Raw genomic sequence first — 19,618 nt, forward strand, 5'->3', positions numbered from 1 at the left:
GGACAAAAATTGCTGGACAAAAATTGCATTTCAAGAAATAGGAAGAATAATTTGTGGCCATTGAGAAGACTGTATTTGTGATAGTCGCACTTCAAATGGGAAGTGTCCTGATAAAATGCTTAGTTTCTTTCTGCTACTGTTCCAGACAGGAATTTGTGGTTTGAAAGTCTGCAGTGTATTCCAGTCTGTACCACAGCATAACAGTTGATGGTAGGCAAAGTCACATAATCAAGCTTTCCTCAGATGGCCATTAATTTAGTTTGTGGATTTCAAACTTCTGAGCTGATTGCTTCCTATTGCTTCACATGCAGACAAGCTGAGGAGTCTCTAATACTTTAACTTAGAAAATTTCTTTGAAGTGTTAATTTCTTGGAAATTTTAAGTACTTAAAAAAAAAAATGACATACCTGGAATTAGAGTATGCATTTCATTTTTATCTGTCAGCTCAAAGAAGGTTTCTGCAGAATAAATTGTGTTTTGTAATGGTGAAGCTTGCCATTAGAAAACCTGAGAATATTAGTAAATCTACGCACAGAATAATGTGTACGTAATGCATGGGGCAGGGCATAGAACAAAACAAAATAAAGCATTCACCACATAGTTGCTCATTTCTTCAGTGCTATTTACTTAGTTCAAAACTTGGCAAGACCAAATGCAAAACAGTTAGATATTAACATATTTAAAAAGTTGAAGCATGCTTCCAGAAAAATCTTTTCTAGGAAGTAGGCCATGTGCAATGGAAGGTTAGTCAAGTCCATCCTGTCCTAAACTTGTCATAACTGTCCTTAGTTCTTCTACCTCATGTGTGAAGCTTATGGATATCGGTTCAGTCTCTTAAAGTTATTTCAGGGTTTCATTTATCCTAAACACTGGTAAATAGGTTGAGCTTTTAATTGTACTGCTGACAAATGTGAGCCATGCCAAATTTTCAAAGGCAGTGCAAAATTTAACCCTGCTCATCTATTTTCCAAGGTGATAGTGAGGCTTACCTGAGTCCTCTGAATCTAGTCATCAGTCTTCTTGCAGAAAAATACCCGAACTGGGTAAGGTAGAGTCTATAAATAATGTGATTCTGAACTTCAGAATCTAGATATCAGGCTATCACATGACATTTGCTTTCATCTGAACCTTTGAAGTGTTCTAGTAGTTTCTGCACTATTGGACACAGTACAGGAGAAGCCTTTACTCTGTGATGCAGCTCTGACATCTGCACCTGAAACTGAAGGTTGGACTGGACCTAGAAAGTCAGAGATCTCAGTTTTAAATACTGTGTTCATACAAGCCATGGATGCTGGTGTACAGACATGCCCTCAACACCTTAAAAGCCTTTTAAATGTCTGGGTTTTGTTTTTCTGTATTGAAGTATTTATTTCCACCTTACCTTTCTCTAGCTAACGAGGGTGCAGATTAAATACTTCTCTTTCCTGCAAACCTTTTATTTTTGCTTTGCTATACATGTTCTACCACACGGTATTTTGGTGCATTCCATAGCATCAGTGATCAGATGAAGGTTCAAAGTCATATCAATGATATAAAGGAAAAGCATATCCATGAAGTTTTTTATCTGTAGCACCTTCCTATTGCAAAACATCTTTATAAAGATCTATTTTATTTGGAAAGGAATATATTCTCTGCAGTGCACAGCTTGTTTAACCTGCCCACATTTTTATTATTTATGATGTCTGTAATGTCTAAACAAAAATTATTTGGCTTTTTTGCCTGGTACTTTTTGATAGAGAATCGCTATTAATCTGGATTCTGAATCCATATGTTATTAGCATTGCTTTCACAAAATATCCATATACACTGTCAAATAATGGAAATTGTAATAACTGGTGGGACTCTAATGAGCAAAATAAGTTCTAATTACCTCATAAACCTGCTTTTATGACTGGAAGTAAAAACAAATATTGCCTGAAAGTAGTGTTAGCTTAAGCCACTGGAGAAATTGAAGAGACCTTAATTCCAAACATCAGGTTGCTCAAATATACCAAAAGTAAGGTTCTCCATAGGTAGGAAGAAATGCAAATTAAGCTCAGTGTAACAAAATAAAGCATCATACTTCTGCCTGTCCCTGACTCTCTGAAGTAAATGTCTCAAATCTTGCCTTATTTATACAGGGGTAATTTGAAATTTATGTTAAAATCATCATAGTGAAAATCAAATTGAAATTCTCCATGAGGATTTCCACAGTTAAAAGTGTCAAAAACAGGATTAAATTGTTACTTGGTTGTATAATGTCCAGCATTTCTAATGGAGCAACGATACTAGAAATAACACCTAGATATCCCAATTCCCACTTCTCTGCTTTCATTGTCATACTCTCAACATCCACACTGAGGAAAAAGGTGGTAGGTACATGTGCATGCTATTATGATAAAACAAACAGTAAAGACTGTACATACGGTGAGTGTTGTTGGTAATGAGTACTTAATACTTGTATTCCAGCAGTCCAGGACTACTTAGGTCATGCCAGGACAATAATAACAGTTGTAAAAATACACAAGCAAACCTTTCAGAAGAGACTAGTGGTTTTAAATAGAATCAAACTGTGAACAGCAGCTGCCTTGAAAAAAGCCTCTAAATTGCTGAGTCACTGTACTTGAAAATCAGGCCTCTTTTGGACTTGTTTACCAGTCATAAATACTGGACATCTCCAGTGATTTCTAGGATAGTTTCAGGAGTGTCATGGAAAATTAGGTGCTCTGGATAGGTGAATATTTTTTCTCTTTGTGGAGGAGGATTGCTGTGAACATCTAACCTGCAGTTTCAGATTTTATATATGCTTTGGATTACTGAAATTGGATTAAAATTGCATTCTGTAATTTATACTGTATGGTATTTGCTGGGTCCCCAGGATGAGGAAGAAATGAGTGAATCTGACTCCATGTTCTTAGAAGGCTAATTTATTATTTTATGATATTATATTTTATTAAAGAATACTATACTAAAACTATACTAAAGAATAGAGAAAGGATAGAGACAGAAGGCTTAACAAGAATGATAATAGCAGACTTGTGACTCTCCAGAGCCTCGACACAGCTGGATGTGATTGGTTATTAAGTTAAAACAATTCACATGAAACCAGTCAAACAATGACCAGTTGGTAAACAATGTCCAGACCACATTCCAAAGCAGCAAACACAGGAGAAGCAATCAGATAATTATTGTTTTCATTCTTCTCTGAGGCTTCTCAGCTTCCCAGGAGAAGAAATCCTGGTGAAGGGATTTTTCAGAAAATATGACAGTGAGAATTCTGCATCAATAATATAATCAACTATAAACCTTACCTTTTTTTTTTTTTGTTGACTCTAGTTTTGCAGTAGAGACTTCAAGCAAATTTTCTCAGAGTTTCATATTTCTGAGAAGGCTTAAGGAACAAATTTTGTCTCCCTAGAGTACATTACGCCAGAGATGTTGGTGAGAGGAAGATGACTGTGTTATGTGGGAGACACAATTTATGAGAACATTTTCCTTAGTGAGGAAAAGGAACCTACTGTTAGTAGTATTGATCAAGCTGATAGTCACTAGGCAACAAGTCCCAGGCAGATTTATATGGAAAATGCTGGCTGTCAGAAATGCAGTGTTGTTATGGAAATGATTTATTATCAGCTAAGGGGAACTTTAAGGGAGTCAAGAAACTGACAGTCTAATATAAGGCACATTTCAGTTTTGGAGTAAAGTCTAACAAGAATATAGCTGCTAGGTCTGTTGCTAAGTGACTGTGTCTATTTGCCTAACTTCAGGCTTTAAGCTTGTGAAGTGATACTGATTTGTGGCTTTACATTCCTCATTGATAGAGAATAAACTTGGGCAGAATTCAGCTCTTTACAAGAATTAACTGCAGGAGGGATTTTATAGTTAATATATTTTATGATTTTTAGGCCTCTTGAGTGTATTGATTCTGCTTACAATTCTGCTCATCCTCTTCTGTATAGCAGTACATCTTTCACAGTGGAGGCAAGATCACCTAGCTTCCTAAAAATCCTTGTCACCCAGTGAGCAATCTCCAAGCATCCTGCTTCTGAAAATAGGGATTCTAGTTGACTGGTATTCTGTACAACACCAAAATGGTTGTTTTAGTAAACAATGAAACCTGAAGCTGGGCTTGTCTTCTGGCATAAAATCTATTCCCTAAAATAATAGTCAGGAGTCTCTGCATCCTGGGCTAAAATGCATAGTGAGAATGCCTGAGATTGGCCTTTTACATGCTGGAAAAAGACTACGTGTCTTGCACAGAGTCTGCTCGGTGAGACCTCTGGATGCTGCTGTAAAATCAGGTATGAAACAGTAAAGTATTTGTGGTCTTAAGGCACTAATGTAGGGATACAGTGTCAGGATACAGACCTTCATTTCCACAGCCATGTCCTGAAGTCACTTGCACCAAAGAGAATATTTTTGGATAACTGTAGCAAGTTTTCACAGGACCAAGGGACTCACAGTTGTAAGACTTCTTTGGCCACCTGTATCCTAAAATAAATGCTGCTTTACCCTGGGTACTATTACTACGGGTTTACAGTTCCACTGACTGGGCATCTGTAGTATTTTCACTGTGTTTAGTATCTCATTAGAATCTGCATGTAAAATTTGATTTTGAAATAGAAATGATGACAATAAATTGATGATCCTAATTCAGGGACACTTTTTCTTTCTCCTCTGTAAAGATTCGAAATTTTTTTAGCTACCCATAATGATTCTTATTAAGAATTTAAGGTATCTCATGGTTCTCTTACTGCCACTGATAAGAAGGTCATGTAGTTGCAAACCTTTTAAATTTGTGTTGGACCTTGTCCAATAATCTTGGTCATGTCCCATTATCTAACATTCTTTACTACATTTTTCTACTGCATTGGGTTCTACTACCAAAAGATCTTTTCATTATTCTTCCTTATTACTCCATGCTATTAACAATATAGTAACATATTTAAAATTGTGTTTAGAGCTTGTAAAGAAACAGCCTGATTCTTACCTTTTATAGACATTTGCACAGTGTTTTCATACTTGCTGGAATTATCAAGTGTTTATATTTGTTACTGTTGCTGGATCATGTAGAATTTTCCCCCACTGTTATTTAAAAGCGGTTATAGTCACGAGGTCTTGGTTTTCCATGGGCTAATTATCCAATTGTTGTTACTTCCAGCCATTCTTAGGCTGCAGCAAAACGTGCAGCCACACTAGGAAGCATCTGCATTTGATGTGTTGTGAATTGTGGTATTTTTTCATGAAGCACTGCTTTATCTGCTAGTGCTTAGTTTCTTCTGCTTTCCACAGTTTCCAAGTATTTGAAATTCAAATATTCCTGTGAATTATATACATTGATCTTCTTACATTTTGGAATAACTGTTTTCATTTTATAAAAGCTGGTATTCTTCTCCATTATGTCTTGTGTTCTTAAGAGGTGACCACTGACTATATTCTAGTGCACTGATTTACGATGTTGAACTTTATTTATATAATGTTGTTTCAAATGAAAAGGGCCTCATAATCGTTAAATACATCAATTGTGAGTGGTTTGACCTGTATTACAACACAATATGAAATCCTAAGTTCGCAATTCAAAAAGTTTCTGAAAACCCAGGGTTAAATCTATAAATGTACTGAGGTAATATGTTTTTTATTATAAAAGTTAACACAAAATACTTGTCCTTTGTCATCTTGGTGGGCCCTGTTAGGCCTAGTTAGGGGATATTTGGTTGGTCTTTATTATTTCAGCACTATGAGATGAAAGTAACTTCTTTGACAGTAAGTTTATCCCTCCAGCCTCTGTTACTGATAGTAGAATATGTGTAACAACTATCCTTAATTAAGTTTTAACAATAACCCTTTTCTCCTAGTTACATGGAGAAAAGCCTGTGGTTGCGTTAGCTGGGATTGTCTTCCTTATTTAGCATTTATATTCTTAGAATTTAAAGCAAAATAATCCCATGGCTATGCTTTTGAAGTCCATTGCTGGGAAAATGCTAGAGCTGATACCTCTGCCTCCTAAATACCCAAATCTCTGGGTTCTCTCCTGTTACAGGGTGTTTACCTAGCTTGCGGAAGGAATACTAAGTTTGGAAAAATCACAGATGCAGTAAATAGTAGGGATGGTAATGGCAATAAAACCTCATATTGAATTCTTCTGCATTACAGGAGTACAAACGCAAGTTAGCCAGAGTGTCCCAAGTACGGAAAGAACTCAGGTCACGCATCCAGAACCTGCCTGATCTCTCTCGACTTCCCAACGTCACGGGCAGCCACGTACACCTACCGTTTGCAGGAGACATCTACAGCGATGACTGATTCCCAAACATCCCCCCATAGCCTCTGCTTTTCTGTGGAATGAGGGGTAGGCCAGACCGATCGGTACTCTTGTAGTATTATTTTTGTATATTGTTGCAGAGTGTCAGTAAAAATACTTTAATAATTTATAAAAAATGGTTTAAAAAGTTGATTTGTTTACTATTTTATTGGTGAGTGAACATAAGGGTACATTTATAAAAGTGGCATCTCTGTCTGTTACATGGAAGAATGAATAATTATCTTTTGTAAAGATTTTAGTTGGGTGCCCTATAAAAAAAAATGCTAAGATTTTTCCTATGTACCCTGTATGTAATGTAGATCAATATATAATCAAAACATAATTCTAACTTGAGACATTTCCGTTGCTAGTGGGAGAGTGAAACGTGGAAATCACAGGCTTAGGTTTGCAAGAAGGCCAATTCAATTTAATGCAAAGTTAAAAGTGATCTTACTGTCCATTACATTTAAATTACCCACTCCCAAAACAGTGTGGGTTTTTTTGAAGTAAATGCTAACAACCAATTTTCTATTGGAAAATATTAATCATGTTACACGGAGCAGATCTTCAAACAACTCAAAATACTACAATATTTTTGTATCATTTAGAAGTCAGCATGTAGAAAGTATAAAATTGACCAGTTAATTATGTTTTGAAATTGTAGCTTTTTACAGCTGCTTAGTTTCTAAATCGAGGGACCATTCATTTGCAATCTAATCCTGTTCTGGAACATCTGTTTCCATCTAAAAAGGTTAATCCCAGAAATGTGAAGCCATTTTACAGTTTTAATTAAATTGAAAGGTCATTCTCTAAACTGTCTCAGTTGCTAAGTGCCCATTATTAAAATTTGACAATGTACCATCCGTACATGCAACAAAATGGTGATACAGCTGTACTGTACATCCTTTTCCACTGAGAAACCCTGGAGGCCAGCATGGGCTACCACCTCCCCACCTTCACCTGCTCCAGCAAATATTTCTAAATCTTGATTGTCTTTTTTTGTCTCCTCCCACAACAGGAGGAGATTGTTCAGGCCTGTGTATAACTCAAACAGCAGAAAACTATTGCCCAGTTAAAAAACTCTGTTGCATGCCATAAATGTGGTATTTGTCTGGGAACAGCTAAATTTGTCAAGAATCCTTGTTTCCATACTATGAATCACCTTTTAAGTTCACTTAAAAACTTAAAGATACAGATAGGCATTTAGCACATTGCCAGAAAGTTACGGCTTTTCAATTCACCAGAATGAGCCATGTAATCATTGAGTAATTTTAAAAATGCCTACCTGTACCTTTGGCATTTTGATGACCTAAAAAACCTAGGCTGCAAGTGTTTTGAGTTGGATATATCATAGGACTGTTTTATGATTGCATTTTGTCCATGGTTTTGCACTTGTCAGGCATTGTTTTATACCAGTTCAGTTCACAGTTTACAAGTTTAATACACCTCACATAAAATCAATTTTTTTTACAAAAAGCTGTTCTTCTTTTTCAAAACCCACAACAATTCAAAACAGTCCTGGAGTGAAATTGTTCAAGGTAGTTATCTGTCACTTGTTATTGGCTTCTACAGGGCAAATCACTAAAATAGTTGTAGGATGTGAATGGAGAATAACCACTCTCTTTAAAATACATACACTTGGAAATAGGCATCTCAATCCAGTTACTTTTTCTCATGGAAGTTGCTATGAATAAGACCTCAGTTAAGTAGGGAAAAAACCTGAAAAGATAGAAATACAAGCCTGAAAAGATAGAAATACAAGCTGTTGACATAGAAGTCCATAGCATGCAATGTAGAATACTGATTTTCTAAAAAATTCTGACTGACAAATAGGAGTGCGCAAAATAGTTATCAGAGCTCACTACAGGTCCAAAAATTTCAGTTTTGAGTGGCAATTTTCCATTCTATAGGAAAAAAAGAGCTGTGACTATATTGAATCCAGAATATTTATTTTCTTAAGTGTAATATGCAAAATTAAATAACACTTACTGACATCTTTTCAGTGTAGATTCTTGATAAGAAAATGTTCTGATACAATTTTAATGTTTTAAATATTTCTGTTCTAGAATGCTAAACTCATCACATAAATTTTTACACACATGTATGTGCATTGTAGTTGCAGTTAAAGCTCAGTTTTGCTAAATAGCACCAAATTTGTGGTATATATTAAACCAGCTTAATCTATTAGGAATTCTAAAACAAATCATAAAACAAGAGGCATAAATAGTGAGTTCATGGTTGAATTCCATCCATAGAAAACTTAATTTATGCCCAGAGGTGATTATAAGTGCAGTGACAAGGCTTATTAGACTACACTGAAAGATCTATATTGGATACTCAGAATCATAGGGAATTAAGCTTAAACAATCTTTTGCTGCCTGAATTGAAATTAGTTGTAATAATAAAGTTGACTGTTGAATTTTCTTGATCTCTCAAATGTTTTAAAAAAAAACAGGACATTTACTTCACTGGATCTGTTTTTCCTATTCATAACTCCTAGTGATAACATTGCTTATCTATAGGTAATGTAGAACTGATAAAAGAGTGAGGAAAAAACCTCAAATTTTTCTTGCTGTTTATAAGTTTTAATTTTGAGAGAGTGTTATTTTCTAGATATATTTTTCCTTATTTTACTGTGAAATTGTTTACTTCAAGGAGTTTTTCATAGCTGAGGTTTTGGAAATGATCCCTCAATATTTGTTTGGAAAAGAGGGCTTGTGAAAGGCAATGTCACTCTTAGAGCAAGTGTCATATGGTGATGGCTGAATGGTATGCTGAGGTTTTTTTTATTTATATGGGAAAGGCATTGGGTATCAAGTAGTTAGGAGATTTATACTTGTAACTGTAATAGTATAGCAGGAGATAGCATGGTAGAGTACAGATGCAGCCCTGTAGTGTCAAAAAATACCTCCAAATTCTCAGGTTCCAAAGCTTAATGTACGTATACTTCTGACATCTCAGGAAGAAAAGAGGCTGGGTGGTGAAGGGTAGGGTGCCGAAGAGACAAAAGGGAGAACATGCCTGGGTGGAAAGGTAAAGCAAACCACATGTCAGCTTCTGTCAAAACAGAAATAAGTGTGAGACTGGGCAGCACAATGTTTTATCTGTAGGTGGGGTTGTACCACAGAACTGCTTTGGGGTGTTGCCATCCTGGGAAAGAAAATGTGTGGGCATACCCTGCCTACCTCTTCTAATGTGGTCTGGCTCTAGGCAATGCAGAATGCCTGCCATACAAAAGGCACAATTATAAAATATCTGAATATTTTTCGTCTAATAATAAAGTCATAATAATTAGATTATTTGCTTCACTATATTGCACTTTTATTAAGCATTCTCTGAAAAAAAGCAAAGATATTCCTGCAGCACTTTGCCATATGAGAATGCTTACCTTGGAGGTCACTGGGACTGCTTGTATGTATATTCTAGTGTTTGCAGGCTCAAACTGTGTTTTTTGCAGAATGTTTTGAAAGATATCAGGAATAATACCCCACTTTTGTGGTTTTAAAAATAGATGTGAAGTCCTTAGTTACAAAAGTTGCCATTCTTAGAAATTATGTTTCATGACTTCTTTTGGAAATTAGACCACAGCCTGCAGTAATACTAGCTTGTCTGATTCACTCTGTAATATTTGTATTAATATATTAAAGCACCTCTGTTAATCCCTAGCAACACAACCCAAACCACATGCTTATTATGTATTTTATCTGAGTAGTCTTCTGAGTGTCAAATTGAGAGCTTTCATTATGATGAAATTACATTCCTGCTTACCTGAAGTTTAAAAAAAAACCATTGTGTTAGGACTTGAACAGACTAGTTCTGCTCTCACATCTCAATGGTAACTCAGTCTGGTCCTTTGATGATGACCTAAACACATATGTAGGAAGGATGCAGTAGCCAGGAGTGCAGATGACCATGGAGGACGTGGAAATCATACATAGGCTTGGTTGGCCCTCTGCAGAAGAGCCTTTTGAAACATAAGGAAATAGATCTGTGGGTGTGGGTTTTTCAGTGGGAAAATCAGTGAAAACCAGCACGTCTAAAATTTGATGGTTACATTTACAAATATTTAGGCCAGTTCTGCTCATTACATTTAATCACAGTGATTATTCCTGCAAGTAAAGAAAGCAGACCTAAACATAGTGTCTGAAGTAATTTTCTTTTTTTAATGAATGACCAATTTTGTCTCGGCTCCTATTTCAGTGTGTCATTTATCTTGATTAAGTAGTAAACCTCTTCCATCGTGTTATTTAGGAATCTAATTCTGACTTCATATTTACAATAGTTGAAGTATCCTACTAAGCATGATGTTTTTGTGGGAATTTGAAAAAGTTCAATAGCACTCATTACTTGTTTGCAACAGAAATAGACTTATTTGTTAAAAGCTAACAAGAAAAGTTTGAAATGTAAAGATGTTTCATTATTGTGCTTTTCTGACAGAACCTGTAATCCTTGTGTAATTTATGTCCTCAGAATTACACCTGTATGTACGCTCTTTCATATTTAATAAAACATTGTTGTAAAAACATCTTTGAAAATTATTGTTCCCTTCTTGCCTTCTCAGTCTCAGGGTGGGAAATGGCTTTAATGTCAACTGCTCCCTATACTCAGGAGGCAGCCAAGATCTCATCTCAGTGATAATGCTGAGGAAATGTTTGATACTAATTTCGAGGTTTATTACTCCCTGTATTTTGTGTGACAGTTTTCGGTGAGAAAGCAGTGTGTTAAAGGGTCTGAGGTTCTATCTCTAGAACTGTAAATTTAGTTGAGCTGGTTATTTTAAGACACACTTTTGTAACATTTTCAGTGTGGTACAAGTACATTGCCCAGTAGAATTTGTGTGAGCTGGGAAATAATTCCCACTCTCTATTCAAATGCCTCTTTGCAGGGGGCTGTATGATCAATGGAGACCTTCTTGCTCTTATTTTACAAAGTCTCTCTGAAATCAGAGAAGGCATTTCCTCTCTCGAGTTTCTTCCAGCTCTTCAAACACAAGCCAGTAATGTGGCCTGGCAGTGGTTTGGAGGGGAGCTCAGCAAGTCTCTCACAGCCAACAGCCTTCAGTGTTTCATCAAGTACAGGAAGGTAATGTGTCCTGAAGGGAAGAGTGCCTGACTTGCATGTATGTGTGTAGTCTGTGTTTGCATGTAAGCCTCTAATGTGTGGGTATGTATATACTATATATATTATGTATAGAGATATGTTTATACATATGTGTGTCTATCTTTCAATACACCAATTCTGTTAAAGTCCAGTTAACAGAAAGAACACTCCATTAAAGGCTTAGGAGTAATGTAAAAGCACTGGATAATATTTCTACTTATTATTTTTAAGCACACTTGTAAAACAAGAAAAGGCATGTACTGAATGACTTCTTTCCCTTTGTTCCCAGAATAAAGTCTAATAGCTCACAATAACAATCCCTTTTAACAACACATCTAGACATATCTGACAACTCTGGTAATTCTAAAGAAAAAAAGATGTTGTTTGGAGCATGACAAGGCTCTATCTATGTTAACAAATAGTGTGCTGCAAAGGTAACATTCTTGGTGTTTAGAATGCTTACCACCCACAAAACATTTTTGGAAATGCATAGTTTAGACAAGCTGTCCTGTGATCCTGTGATCCTGTGGATAGATCACCCATTAGTTTTCTTTGCACACTGGTTGTGCTCCCCCCTTCATGTCTTTTATCCCTTCTCTGTAGTTTTATGCAAAAAGAATGCACTCTTGAGACAGCAAGATGTTGTGCAAGAAGCACTGTAAACAGGGACAACGGGGAAACGTGCTTTGATCTAACAAACACATTAACATTGGGGCACCTTAAAACACAGCAGATGCCTGAGCTGGTTTCACACAGGCCTCATGGGAAGCATAGCAGTACCTAATGTGTGTACTTTTAATAAGAAAATTTATTGCAAAATTAGTATTTTCAAATACTTCTGTGCAATGAACATTTTCCATCAACAAAATGAAGTATTTCTTCCAGAGGACTGGATTGTAAGTACAGCAACAGGTCAATTAATGCCAAGTTCTACACTGGAAAAGGCAACACTCCAAGGTTTGTATTTTGATTAAAGAGTGGCAGTTCATTTTCCTATGTGTACACAAAAGAGAATGAGCAGTGAGTCCTTCAGTTATTGTGCAAGTGTACAGGAGATATAAAAAGGTTACATGCCAATTTCTGAGACTCTTAAGTACAGTTTACAACAAACTCTTCTCCCCTGCCCTGGACTGCTTCCCAGTCCACCAAGTTATTTGCTGGTCCTATTTCTTAAGTAGTGTTCACTGAGTCTAAAGGCACTTAAAGTAAACTATTCATTAAACTACCAAAAGAAAAGGAAAATACAGACCTTTAAATCCAAGAAAGTAAATGCTTTTAACTAACTGGCTCTATTTTTCAGGGGGGAATGTGAAGCACCATGTGCAGAACTTTCACTGCAGACTGTATGCAGGACAGGCTATAACCTCAGTCCTGAACAGTGACTTTATATTTCCTCTCTTATCTCTGTGCCAAACATAAAATTGATAATCTTTAATGTTGACAATTAAATGGTCTTGATGGTCATCATCAGCTTCCTCAAAGGATAAATCCTGGCTTTTAATTTTTGGGGCATCAGAAACTGCAAAACATGTCCAAGATGCCCAAGCATATTAAACTGGCTATCTTTACTTCTCCCTCTGGCAGACCATCAGTTCCCTTAGAAACAGACCTTCCTTCTACAAAACATGATCTATGCTTCCACAAGGTACAGGATGTTAGCTTGAGTTTTAAAGAAATCACTTTGTTGATTTACTAAAACTGGAGCAATATTTATTGCTGTAATCTTTATTACTTTGAAATAATATGTAACTAAAGTAAAGTCAAGAAGGTTTTGAAATCTGCCTTCTGGTTTTTCTCTTTTTCTTCTAGGTCAAGCATCCGTTTTAGCTTAGAAAAGTGAAATTTGGAATTTCGAGGAGTCTTGGAAGCAGAGTTGGTTGTTGTCTGTCCAGATTCAAGTGTCCTGAAAAACAAAAGATTCAAATGTCTTACAAGAGAGAAATAAGAATATAAAGTAACTGTGAAAGCACACATATATAATTTGAGTGAAAAATATCCAAGAGAAATAGTGTATTTTTATGTGCAAGTTAACAGTCAGAAGCATTACTTTGTCATGCAAATTTTAGGCAGACATTTTGCATTAAAGACACAAATGTAACTGGGTATTCTTTGCACACAGTGGCATTTCATGAAAGTCTTTGATTTTAAAGGATGAAAAGTTAAAATTCTCAACCGTAAGTTAAAATCTCCTCAACTGTACCAACTGAGAAATACACTAAGTTATCAATTTAAACTTTATTAAAGTTGACTGATCTAAAATCAAGAAGATTTAATACACTCTACTTGGCAAAGGGCTGCTTCAAATAGGAAAGAAACAGGTACCTGGAAAGTGATGAGGGACTGTTCCCTTTAGATCCCAACCTACTGCAGCTTACAGGTGTCATTTTCTTTGCAGACTGAATTTTTACATCTGGTGTCTTCAGGCTAGATTTGGTACCTGGAGTGCCACAATTTTGTGTTTTGGCTGCCAGAAAATCCCTGCTTTTACCATAATATCTTGTTGTTTTGTTGCAAGATTTGCAAGTAACCAGCTATGGAGAGAAGAAAGGAAGTATCAAGCTGTCTTTCAGTCTTTCCACCTCTATGTTATAAAGCCATTAGAAGAATTATTCAAACTGTTCTCCAAATACCATGACACAAATTAAATATTTGCTTAAGTGAAACATGAGATACTAAAAAGTACAAAGATACACTTTGTAACTCATACCTTAATTCAGGCTTCTTAAGCCAAATACATTCTCTGGGTTTATCTAGAAATTACTCCAATTCCCTACAAACTAATTTCAGGGGAACCCATACTGCTGAATATAATATTGTACAGTGATATACAGAGAACAACCCTGTCAAGACATGAAACAGCACCTGAACTGAGCAAATTGTATTTTGAGTATACAACATACACTCAGTATACTGGAATACTCCTATACCTTGGGAATTTGGCTAAAAAATTTGACATTCTGTGTCATCTAAAGTCATTAGCATATTCTACCCCCAATGAAATTATACTGCACACTTTTCAGGGAATCTTGGGATACAATATTTAAATTACCAAACTCTCAAACCCAGTCATCTATTTTACTAAAAACAGCAAGTCTCAGTGAACAAAGCCAAGGCTTTGCATTATGGCAAAAGTACTTATTACAACAAGGAGGATGTTCTAAACAAAGGGCTATTTCTCTTCTCTCTGTGTACCTCTAGGCTGCAGGGAACTTCAGCAGCACACCAGGCTGAGAGGTGCATCTGAACTGATCACATCACCCAGTCAGAGGCTGTCAGGCATTCCTGATATCCCTCACTGCCATGGCAACTACTCATACTAAGAGATATGAAAGTAATACAGCCAGACAGCTTTCTGAGGCACCAATTAGACTGACAGAAAAACAGTTATGTGATGCTTCTGGTTAAAAATAACATACTCAAAAGACTGTCACAAAAACGTCTAAGCAGTTTTGAAAACATCTACACCAAATCATTCTTCATTTCAAAGTGTGTAAATTCAGATAGTTTATTAAAAATTTCATTTAGAGATGCTGAAATGAAACATTTTTAGTTAAGTGTTTTGACTTCCTCTAGACATTATATTTTGTCAGCCTAACAAACTAAAAAAAAAGAAATAGCATTAACTATTTTAGTGCTCAAGTATTGACATATTTTTAAGTTCTTCTGAATGAAATTCAGGTGGGAAACAACCATTCATGGTGACTTAGCACTGCATGGAATATAAATGGAGGTGATCATTTTACAATGCAGGAATTACTGGATTAATCATAGCACTTCACAGCTAATTTCCATTCCCTGAAATGGATCAGCAGTTAACTCTAAAAACTTTTAAAGCCTTGAAACAGTCCCTATGTTATATGCCTTTTTATGCCAGAAGCAATCTAAAATCAAGTTCTACTTGCTAAGAAAGTTCTCAGAGGTTCAACCTGTCACATTATTGCTTGCATTAATTTCCAACCACACTGGAATTTTCATTTGCACAAGTCTCAGGAATTAGATTACAGGGATCTACATTGCTAATTTCGAAAGCTGCCAGTTGCTGACAGCATTTTTAAAGACTTAAGACAAGAAACAAATCATAATCCACAGGACAAATTTAAACTGAACAAAGCACAAGTAAAGCAGACTGTAATTACATACCAAGATCAAACTATTACCCAGAGTTTAAACTGGACCTATTTAAACTGAATTTTAAACTACTCATATGAATGCACAGTGTGTCCCTAACAAACACTCTGCAGTTACACAATAAGTCTAAGAGCCCATCATCATTTCATAGGACACTGCTCTGTTCATCAGTTGCTTAAAGGGACAGTTCTTAATGTACCCTCAACATTCAGGATACCAGAAAAATAAAGCAAACATGTCAGCTTGAAGAATCACAGAACATCTTGAGTTGGAAGGGACCCACATACATCATCGAATTTCAGCTCCTGGCCCAGCACAGGACATGCCAAGAATCCCAGCATGTGCCTGAGAGTGTTGTCCCAATGCTTCTTAAACTCCTGTCAGCCTTGGTGCTGTGACCTCTCCCCTGGGGAGCCTGTTCCACTGCCCAATCACCCTCTGGCTGAAGAACCTTTTCAGATGTCCTTTCTGAAGCTCAACTTGGATCTACAATCTGGGGAGAGTGCCTTTACGAAGCATCTTATTTTGGTCTGACAGCCAAAAACCTTGGTGATATATTCCTCAGTTTAAAATTTTTAATTGACTCTTACATAGTTTTTGGTTTCACAAAATTTACTCCTGTAACCACAAGACTCTTACTCAAGAAAATTCCAAGTGTACCAGCAACTGCTGGGCACAATAGGGTGCAGTCTCATTTATTACAACAACCATTCACATAACCTGTTTTAAAAACAGTACATACCTTGGCAACACTAGATTAAATGTTTACTATTATTCTTCCAATAGTAATTAAATGTCACATTCCTGAGTACTTTTAGGAAAAATAACTGAGGCCTCAAGAAAAACATCAACTAGCTGAAATTACCTCTGTAGTTTAGTTTTAAAAGAGTTTCTATAAACAGTAATATTCAGACAAAAGTAAAAAATTCTATTAATACAGATAGCAATAATAATCTGATGTAGCCATGAGAGGCTAGGGAAACACATGAAGTAAAGCTTGTGTCAAAACATATTTGGTCAACAAGTGATAAACTGAAATAAAGGTAGTACATTAGATGTTTGTGTAGCTTCTCTAACATGTGGGGTTACAAGGTATTTTTTTGACAGAAAAGTTTACTGGTCTTGTGTTCATGATCTATCTATTGTGGAAGGTAAATTTAAAAAATGTCATTTATGCATAGAAGTTATTCCAAAAAGAAAGTGTCTTATGCTCGTGAAAACAAAATGTGTGGGCTCATCTTCTAAGAGAAAGGTTTCTGTATCTTCTTTTTTTTGCCACTGAAACAGGGACATGAAATTTAGGGAAATACCGTGTACATGTCAGTTCCAAATAACTGTCCTTACCAGAATGCTTCTAGACTCCTTGTACTTTCTCAAAAGCTTTGTCTGTTTCATGTTAAGCTTATGATTCTTTGCCTCTCGTTTAAGAACCTTCTCTATCTGTGGAGTCACTTTCATCTTTGGTTTGAGGCGCACTCGGTAGCTGTCAGGAACCAGGAACTGGAAGCAGTAAGGACATATCCTTTCTAATCCATGTTCATTACCTACAGATAAATAAAGGCAAAAGGATGAAATATTTGTGTTTTATAACCAAACTTTAAAATGGTGTATTTCAATTTTAACATTACCTAAGTATATGTTTTTGTGTTTAAGGTAACACTAGAACACAAGAGGAAGCTGAGCACCAGAATGTGCTCAGCTGTACACAATTCAGACTAAGTTAATGCATGGCACAAGTTTACACGATATGTAACTGTGGATTTTCTTGAAAATAATGCAATTCCTTCCCAAAAATCTTTAGTAAAGGAAAGGAGGCTCACAATTCTGCCATGTAGGCACAATCTTCTACCAGATCAGAGACAATTAGGTCTCGGAAAGCTCTTTGCCTATTTTAAGTGTGAGAAAATGACACGATCTCAGGAACGAGACAAACACTTCGAGATAAATTTCAGACCCAACAAGAGGCTCGCTCCTGGCATCCGCCTCATTATCTCTTGCAGCCGGAGCCGGACTCGGGCGCCTCTCCCTAAACCCCCGAGGGACACCTGGCCCTGCTTCCTTGCGAGCTCAACACCGCTGCCGGCAGCCCCGAGGCACGGCCCTGCGGGGCAGAGCAGGGGCAAGGGGCAAAGGGAGAGAAAGGGTGAGCCGCATTCATTCCCATGCTCCTGTCCTGTCCTTGCGCTGCTCTCCCGCGGCAGGAGCCTCCTCTGGAGCGCGCCGGGCTCACGGGGCGCCCGGCTCCGGAGCCCCCTCCTCCGGCCCCGGCTCCGCCGCCTGCGACCGGGTCCCTCACTCGCCTCGGGAGTTGCGGAGCGTCCACCTGCACGGGAGAGAGGGAAAGCGTCAGGGCGCGGCCGCCGGCACGGGCGGGGACATCCCGCGCCTCACCGCCGGGCTCCCGCACCGCCCGTCCCGGCCCCGCCGCGGTTCCTTACAGCAGGAATCGCGCCTCTCCCGGGCAGGTCTCCGCCAGCTGCTCCGCCGCCGCCAGCACCCGCCGCCGCCCCATGGCGCCCAGCGCCCGCCGCCGGAAGGATGGGAAGGGAAGGAAGGGAAAGCGGGCGATGTGCAGCGCTTGGCCGAGCCCTGGCGGCTCCGCGGCCGCAGCTCCAGGGTACCGGGCTGGGGCGGGCCCCGGTGAAGGGCAGGGCCGGGGTTGGCGCCGGAGGGCAGCGGGGCCCGGCTGCGGGGTTGGCGGGCGGGCGGAGGGGCCGCGGGAGCCGAGCCCGGCCCGAACCCCCTCGGAGCGCGACACCCGCCCCGGGGAGCCGCTTGTGTCCTCGGCCATGTGAAAAGTTTCTCCGGTAGGAAAGGGAACTTTTACCTCAGGGAGAAAAAAACATGAGGAAGAGGTGCTTTAGGTTGAGGGCGGCAGAGCGCTTAGGCTGGCTCAGAGAGGTCGTGGAATCTCCTTCTCTGGAGACATGTCAGTCCCACCTGGACTGTGTCACCTGCGTTACTGTGTCACCTGCTCCAAGGCACCTCTGATTTCATGTGTCACGCTCTCTATTGGAGGTGCCTTTTCCATGGATTTTGGCGACTGCAGACTTTATCACTCTGCAAATGTCCTCCAATTAAAAAAAAACAAAAACAAACAAACAAAACCAACCAAACAAAAAAACCAAAACCAACCAAAAAACCCCTACCAAAACCACAAAACACCCCCAAAAACCTCCCCTGCACCTCCCCAAAAAAGCCCCTAAACCAAACCCTCAGCTTTTCACCTTTCGATGTGTGTTTTATTAATGCCCTTAGCCCTGCTCATTTGCTAGACGTTTTTATCCTTTGATCTATTGGTAATGGTGTTCATTTAGGAGAGGTATTCAGCTGAGCAGGCTTTGATAGTCTGTCAAGGAATTTGAGTAAATATAATTATTTTTTATTTTCGGACATGGAGTAGCCAAAGGTTTTGAAAATAGAAAAGCAAAGGGGAAAAGAAATTTCAAGGCTTCCTTTAAGACAGCTTTACTACACAGTCAATAAATCTGGACTTGTTAATGAAATGTTCATAATAAGTACAATTAGGGCCTCTGCTGACTCTATTTTTTTAATGAAACCAAATTTTTCAATTAACCTTTCAATGTTACATTTTTGTTGCCTTGTTGCTGGCTTTTTTGCTCCTGATTTTTGAGCGAACTCCTACCTTTTCTGAGTGGAAGAGCAGAGATGTCATGTAATATCCATTCAAAACACAACCAGTGTCCATCAGTCAACAGATTTTTTGGCAAATGAAATATTCCCGTTTATTAATACTGGTGAGGGAAAATGAAAGTACTTTTTGAGCATAAGTAAGCAAAACCAATTCCAATACTTTTTTGAGGGGTGGGTCTGTGTCTATAATTTGTTAAGCACATTTGTTCCCTAGGGAAGTTGTTTGTGGAGGAAGAATGGTGGGGCAAGAAAGATTCTGCTTTCCCAGCTGCTGCCCAGATAAAGGGAAATGTGCTAGGGTTTTTTTCTTTTGCCTGGAGCTGGGACCTGACTCCTCCCTGCCCCTGGAGTGGTGCAGGTGGGCCAGAGCATCTGCACCAGCACCATGGATTCACTTTTTCTTTTGAGAGCAAGTGCCTGAGCGACCTGATTAAGCAGCGTGTGCTGTTCTTATTA

The 19,618-nt window shown here is 38.2% G+C and overlaps 2 protein-coding genes across 3 annotated transcripts in view; one reads left to right on the plus strand and one right to left on the minus strand.

Annotated features, from left to right (window-relative positions):
• RPRD1A (regulation of nuclear pre-mRNA domain containing 1A) overlaps positions 1-10,805 on the plus strand; it is a 43,755-nt gene extending 32,950 nt beyond the window's left edge. Inside the window, exon 7 of the mRNA XM_036400031.2 lies at positions 6,133-10,805. Within this exon, the coding sequence (XP_036255924.1) occupies positions 6,133-6,282 (150 nt within the window). The 3' untranslated portion in view covers positions 6,283-10,805. The remainder of the gene's footprint in view (positions 1-6,132) is intronic.
• A 1,365-nt stretch (positions 10,806-12,170) lies between these two features.
• C1H18orf21 (chromosome 1 C18orf21 homolog) lies at positions 12,171-18,055 on the minus strand. Of its 2 annotated transcripts, XM_036378866.2 has the most exons (5): positions 17,947-18,055; positions 17,809-17,831; positions 16,853-17,052; positions 13,703-13,911; positions 12,171-13,283 (listed from the first exon to the last, which is right to left on the minus strand). In XM_036378866.2, exons 1-5 carry the CDS (start codon positions 18,018-18,020, stop codon positions 13,130-13,132), a joined length of 660 nt encoding a protein of 219 aa, XP_036234759.1. In that variant the 5' UTR covers positions 18,021-18,055; the 3' UTR covers positions 12,171-13,129. The 2 variants fall into 2 exon arrangements, with proteins under 2 accessions (XP_036234759.1, XP_036234760.1); XM_036378867.1 differs by lacking the exons at positions 17,809-17,831; positions 17,947-18,055 and adding an exon at positions 17,463-17,799.
• Between the last annotated feature and the right edge of the window lie 1,563 nt (positions 18,056-19,618).

The sequence above is a fragment of the Molothrus ater genome, chromosome 1 (assembly GCF_012460135.2).
Source record: "Molothrus ater isolate BHLD 08-10-18 breed brown headed cowbird chromosome 1, BPBGC_Mater_1.1, whole genome shotgun sequence".
Classification (NCBI taxonomy): Eukaryota; Metazoa; Chordata; class Aves; order Passeriformes; family Icteridae; genus Molothrus; species Molothrus ater.

Excerpts from the sequence above, each read along its gene's own strand:
- C1H18orf21 (XM_036378866.2), bottom strand. The coding sequence starts at position 18,020 with ATGGGGCGGCGGCGGGTGCTGGCGGCGGCGGAGCAGCTGGCGGAGACC. Across the intron at positions 17,053-17,808 it reads GACGCTCCGCAACTCCCGAG|GTAATGAACATGGATTAGAA; the intron begins GCGAGTGAGGGA and ends ATTTATCTGTAG. Across the intron at positions 13,284-13,702 it reads AGTCCCTCATCACTTTCCAG|GACACTTGAATCTGGACAGA; the intron begins GTACCTGTTTCT and ends TTTGTTTTTCAG.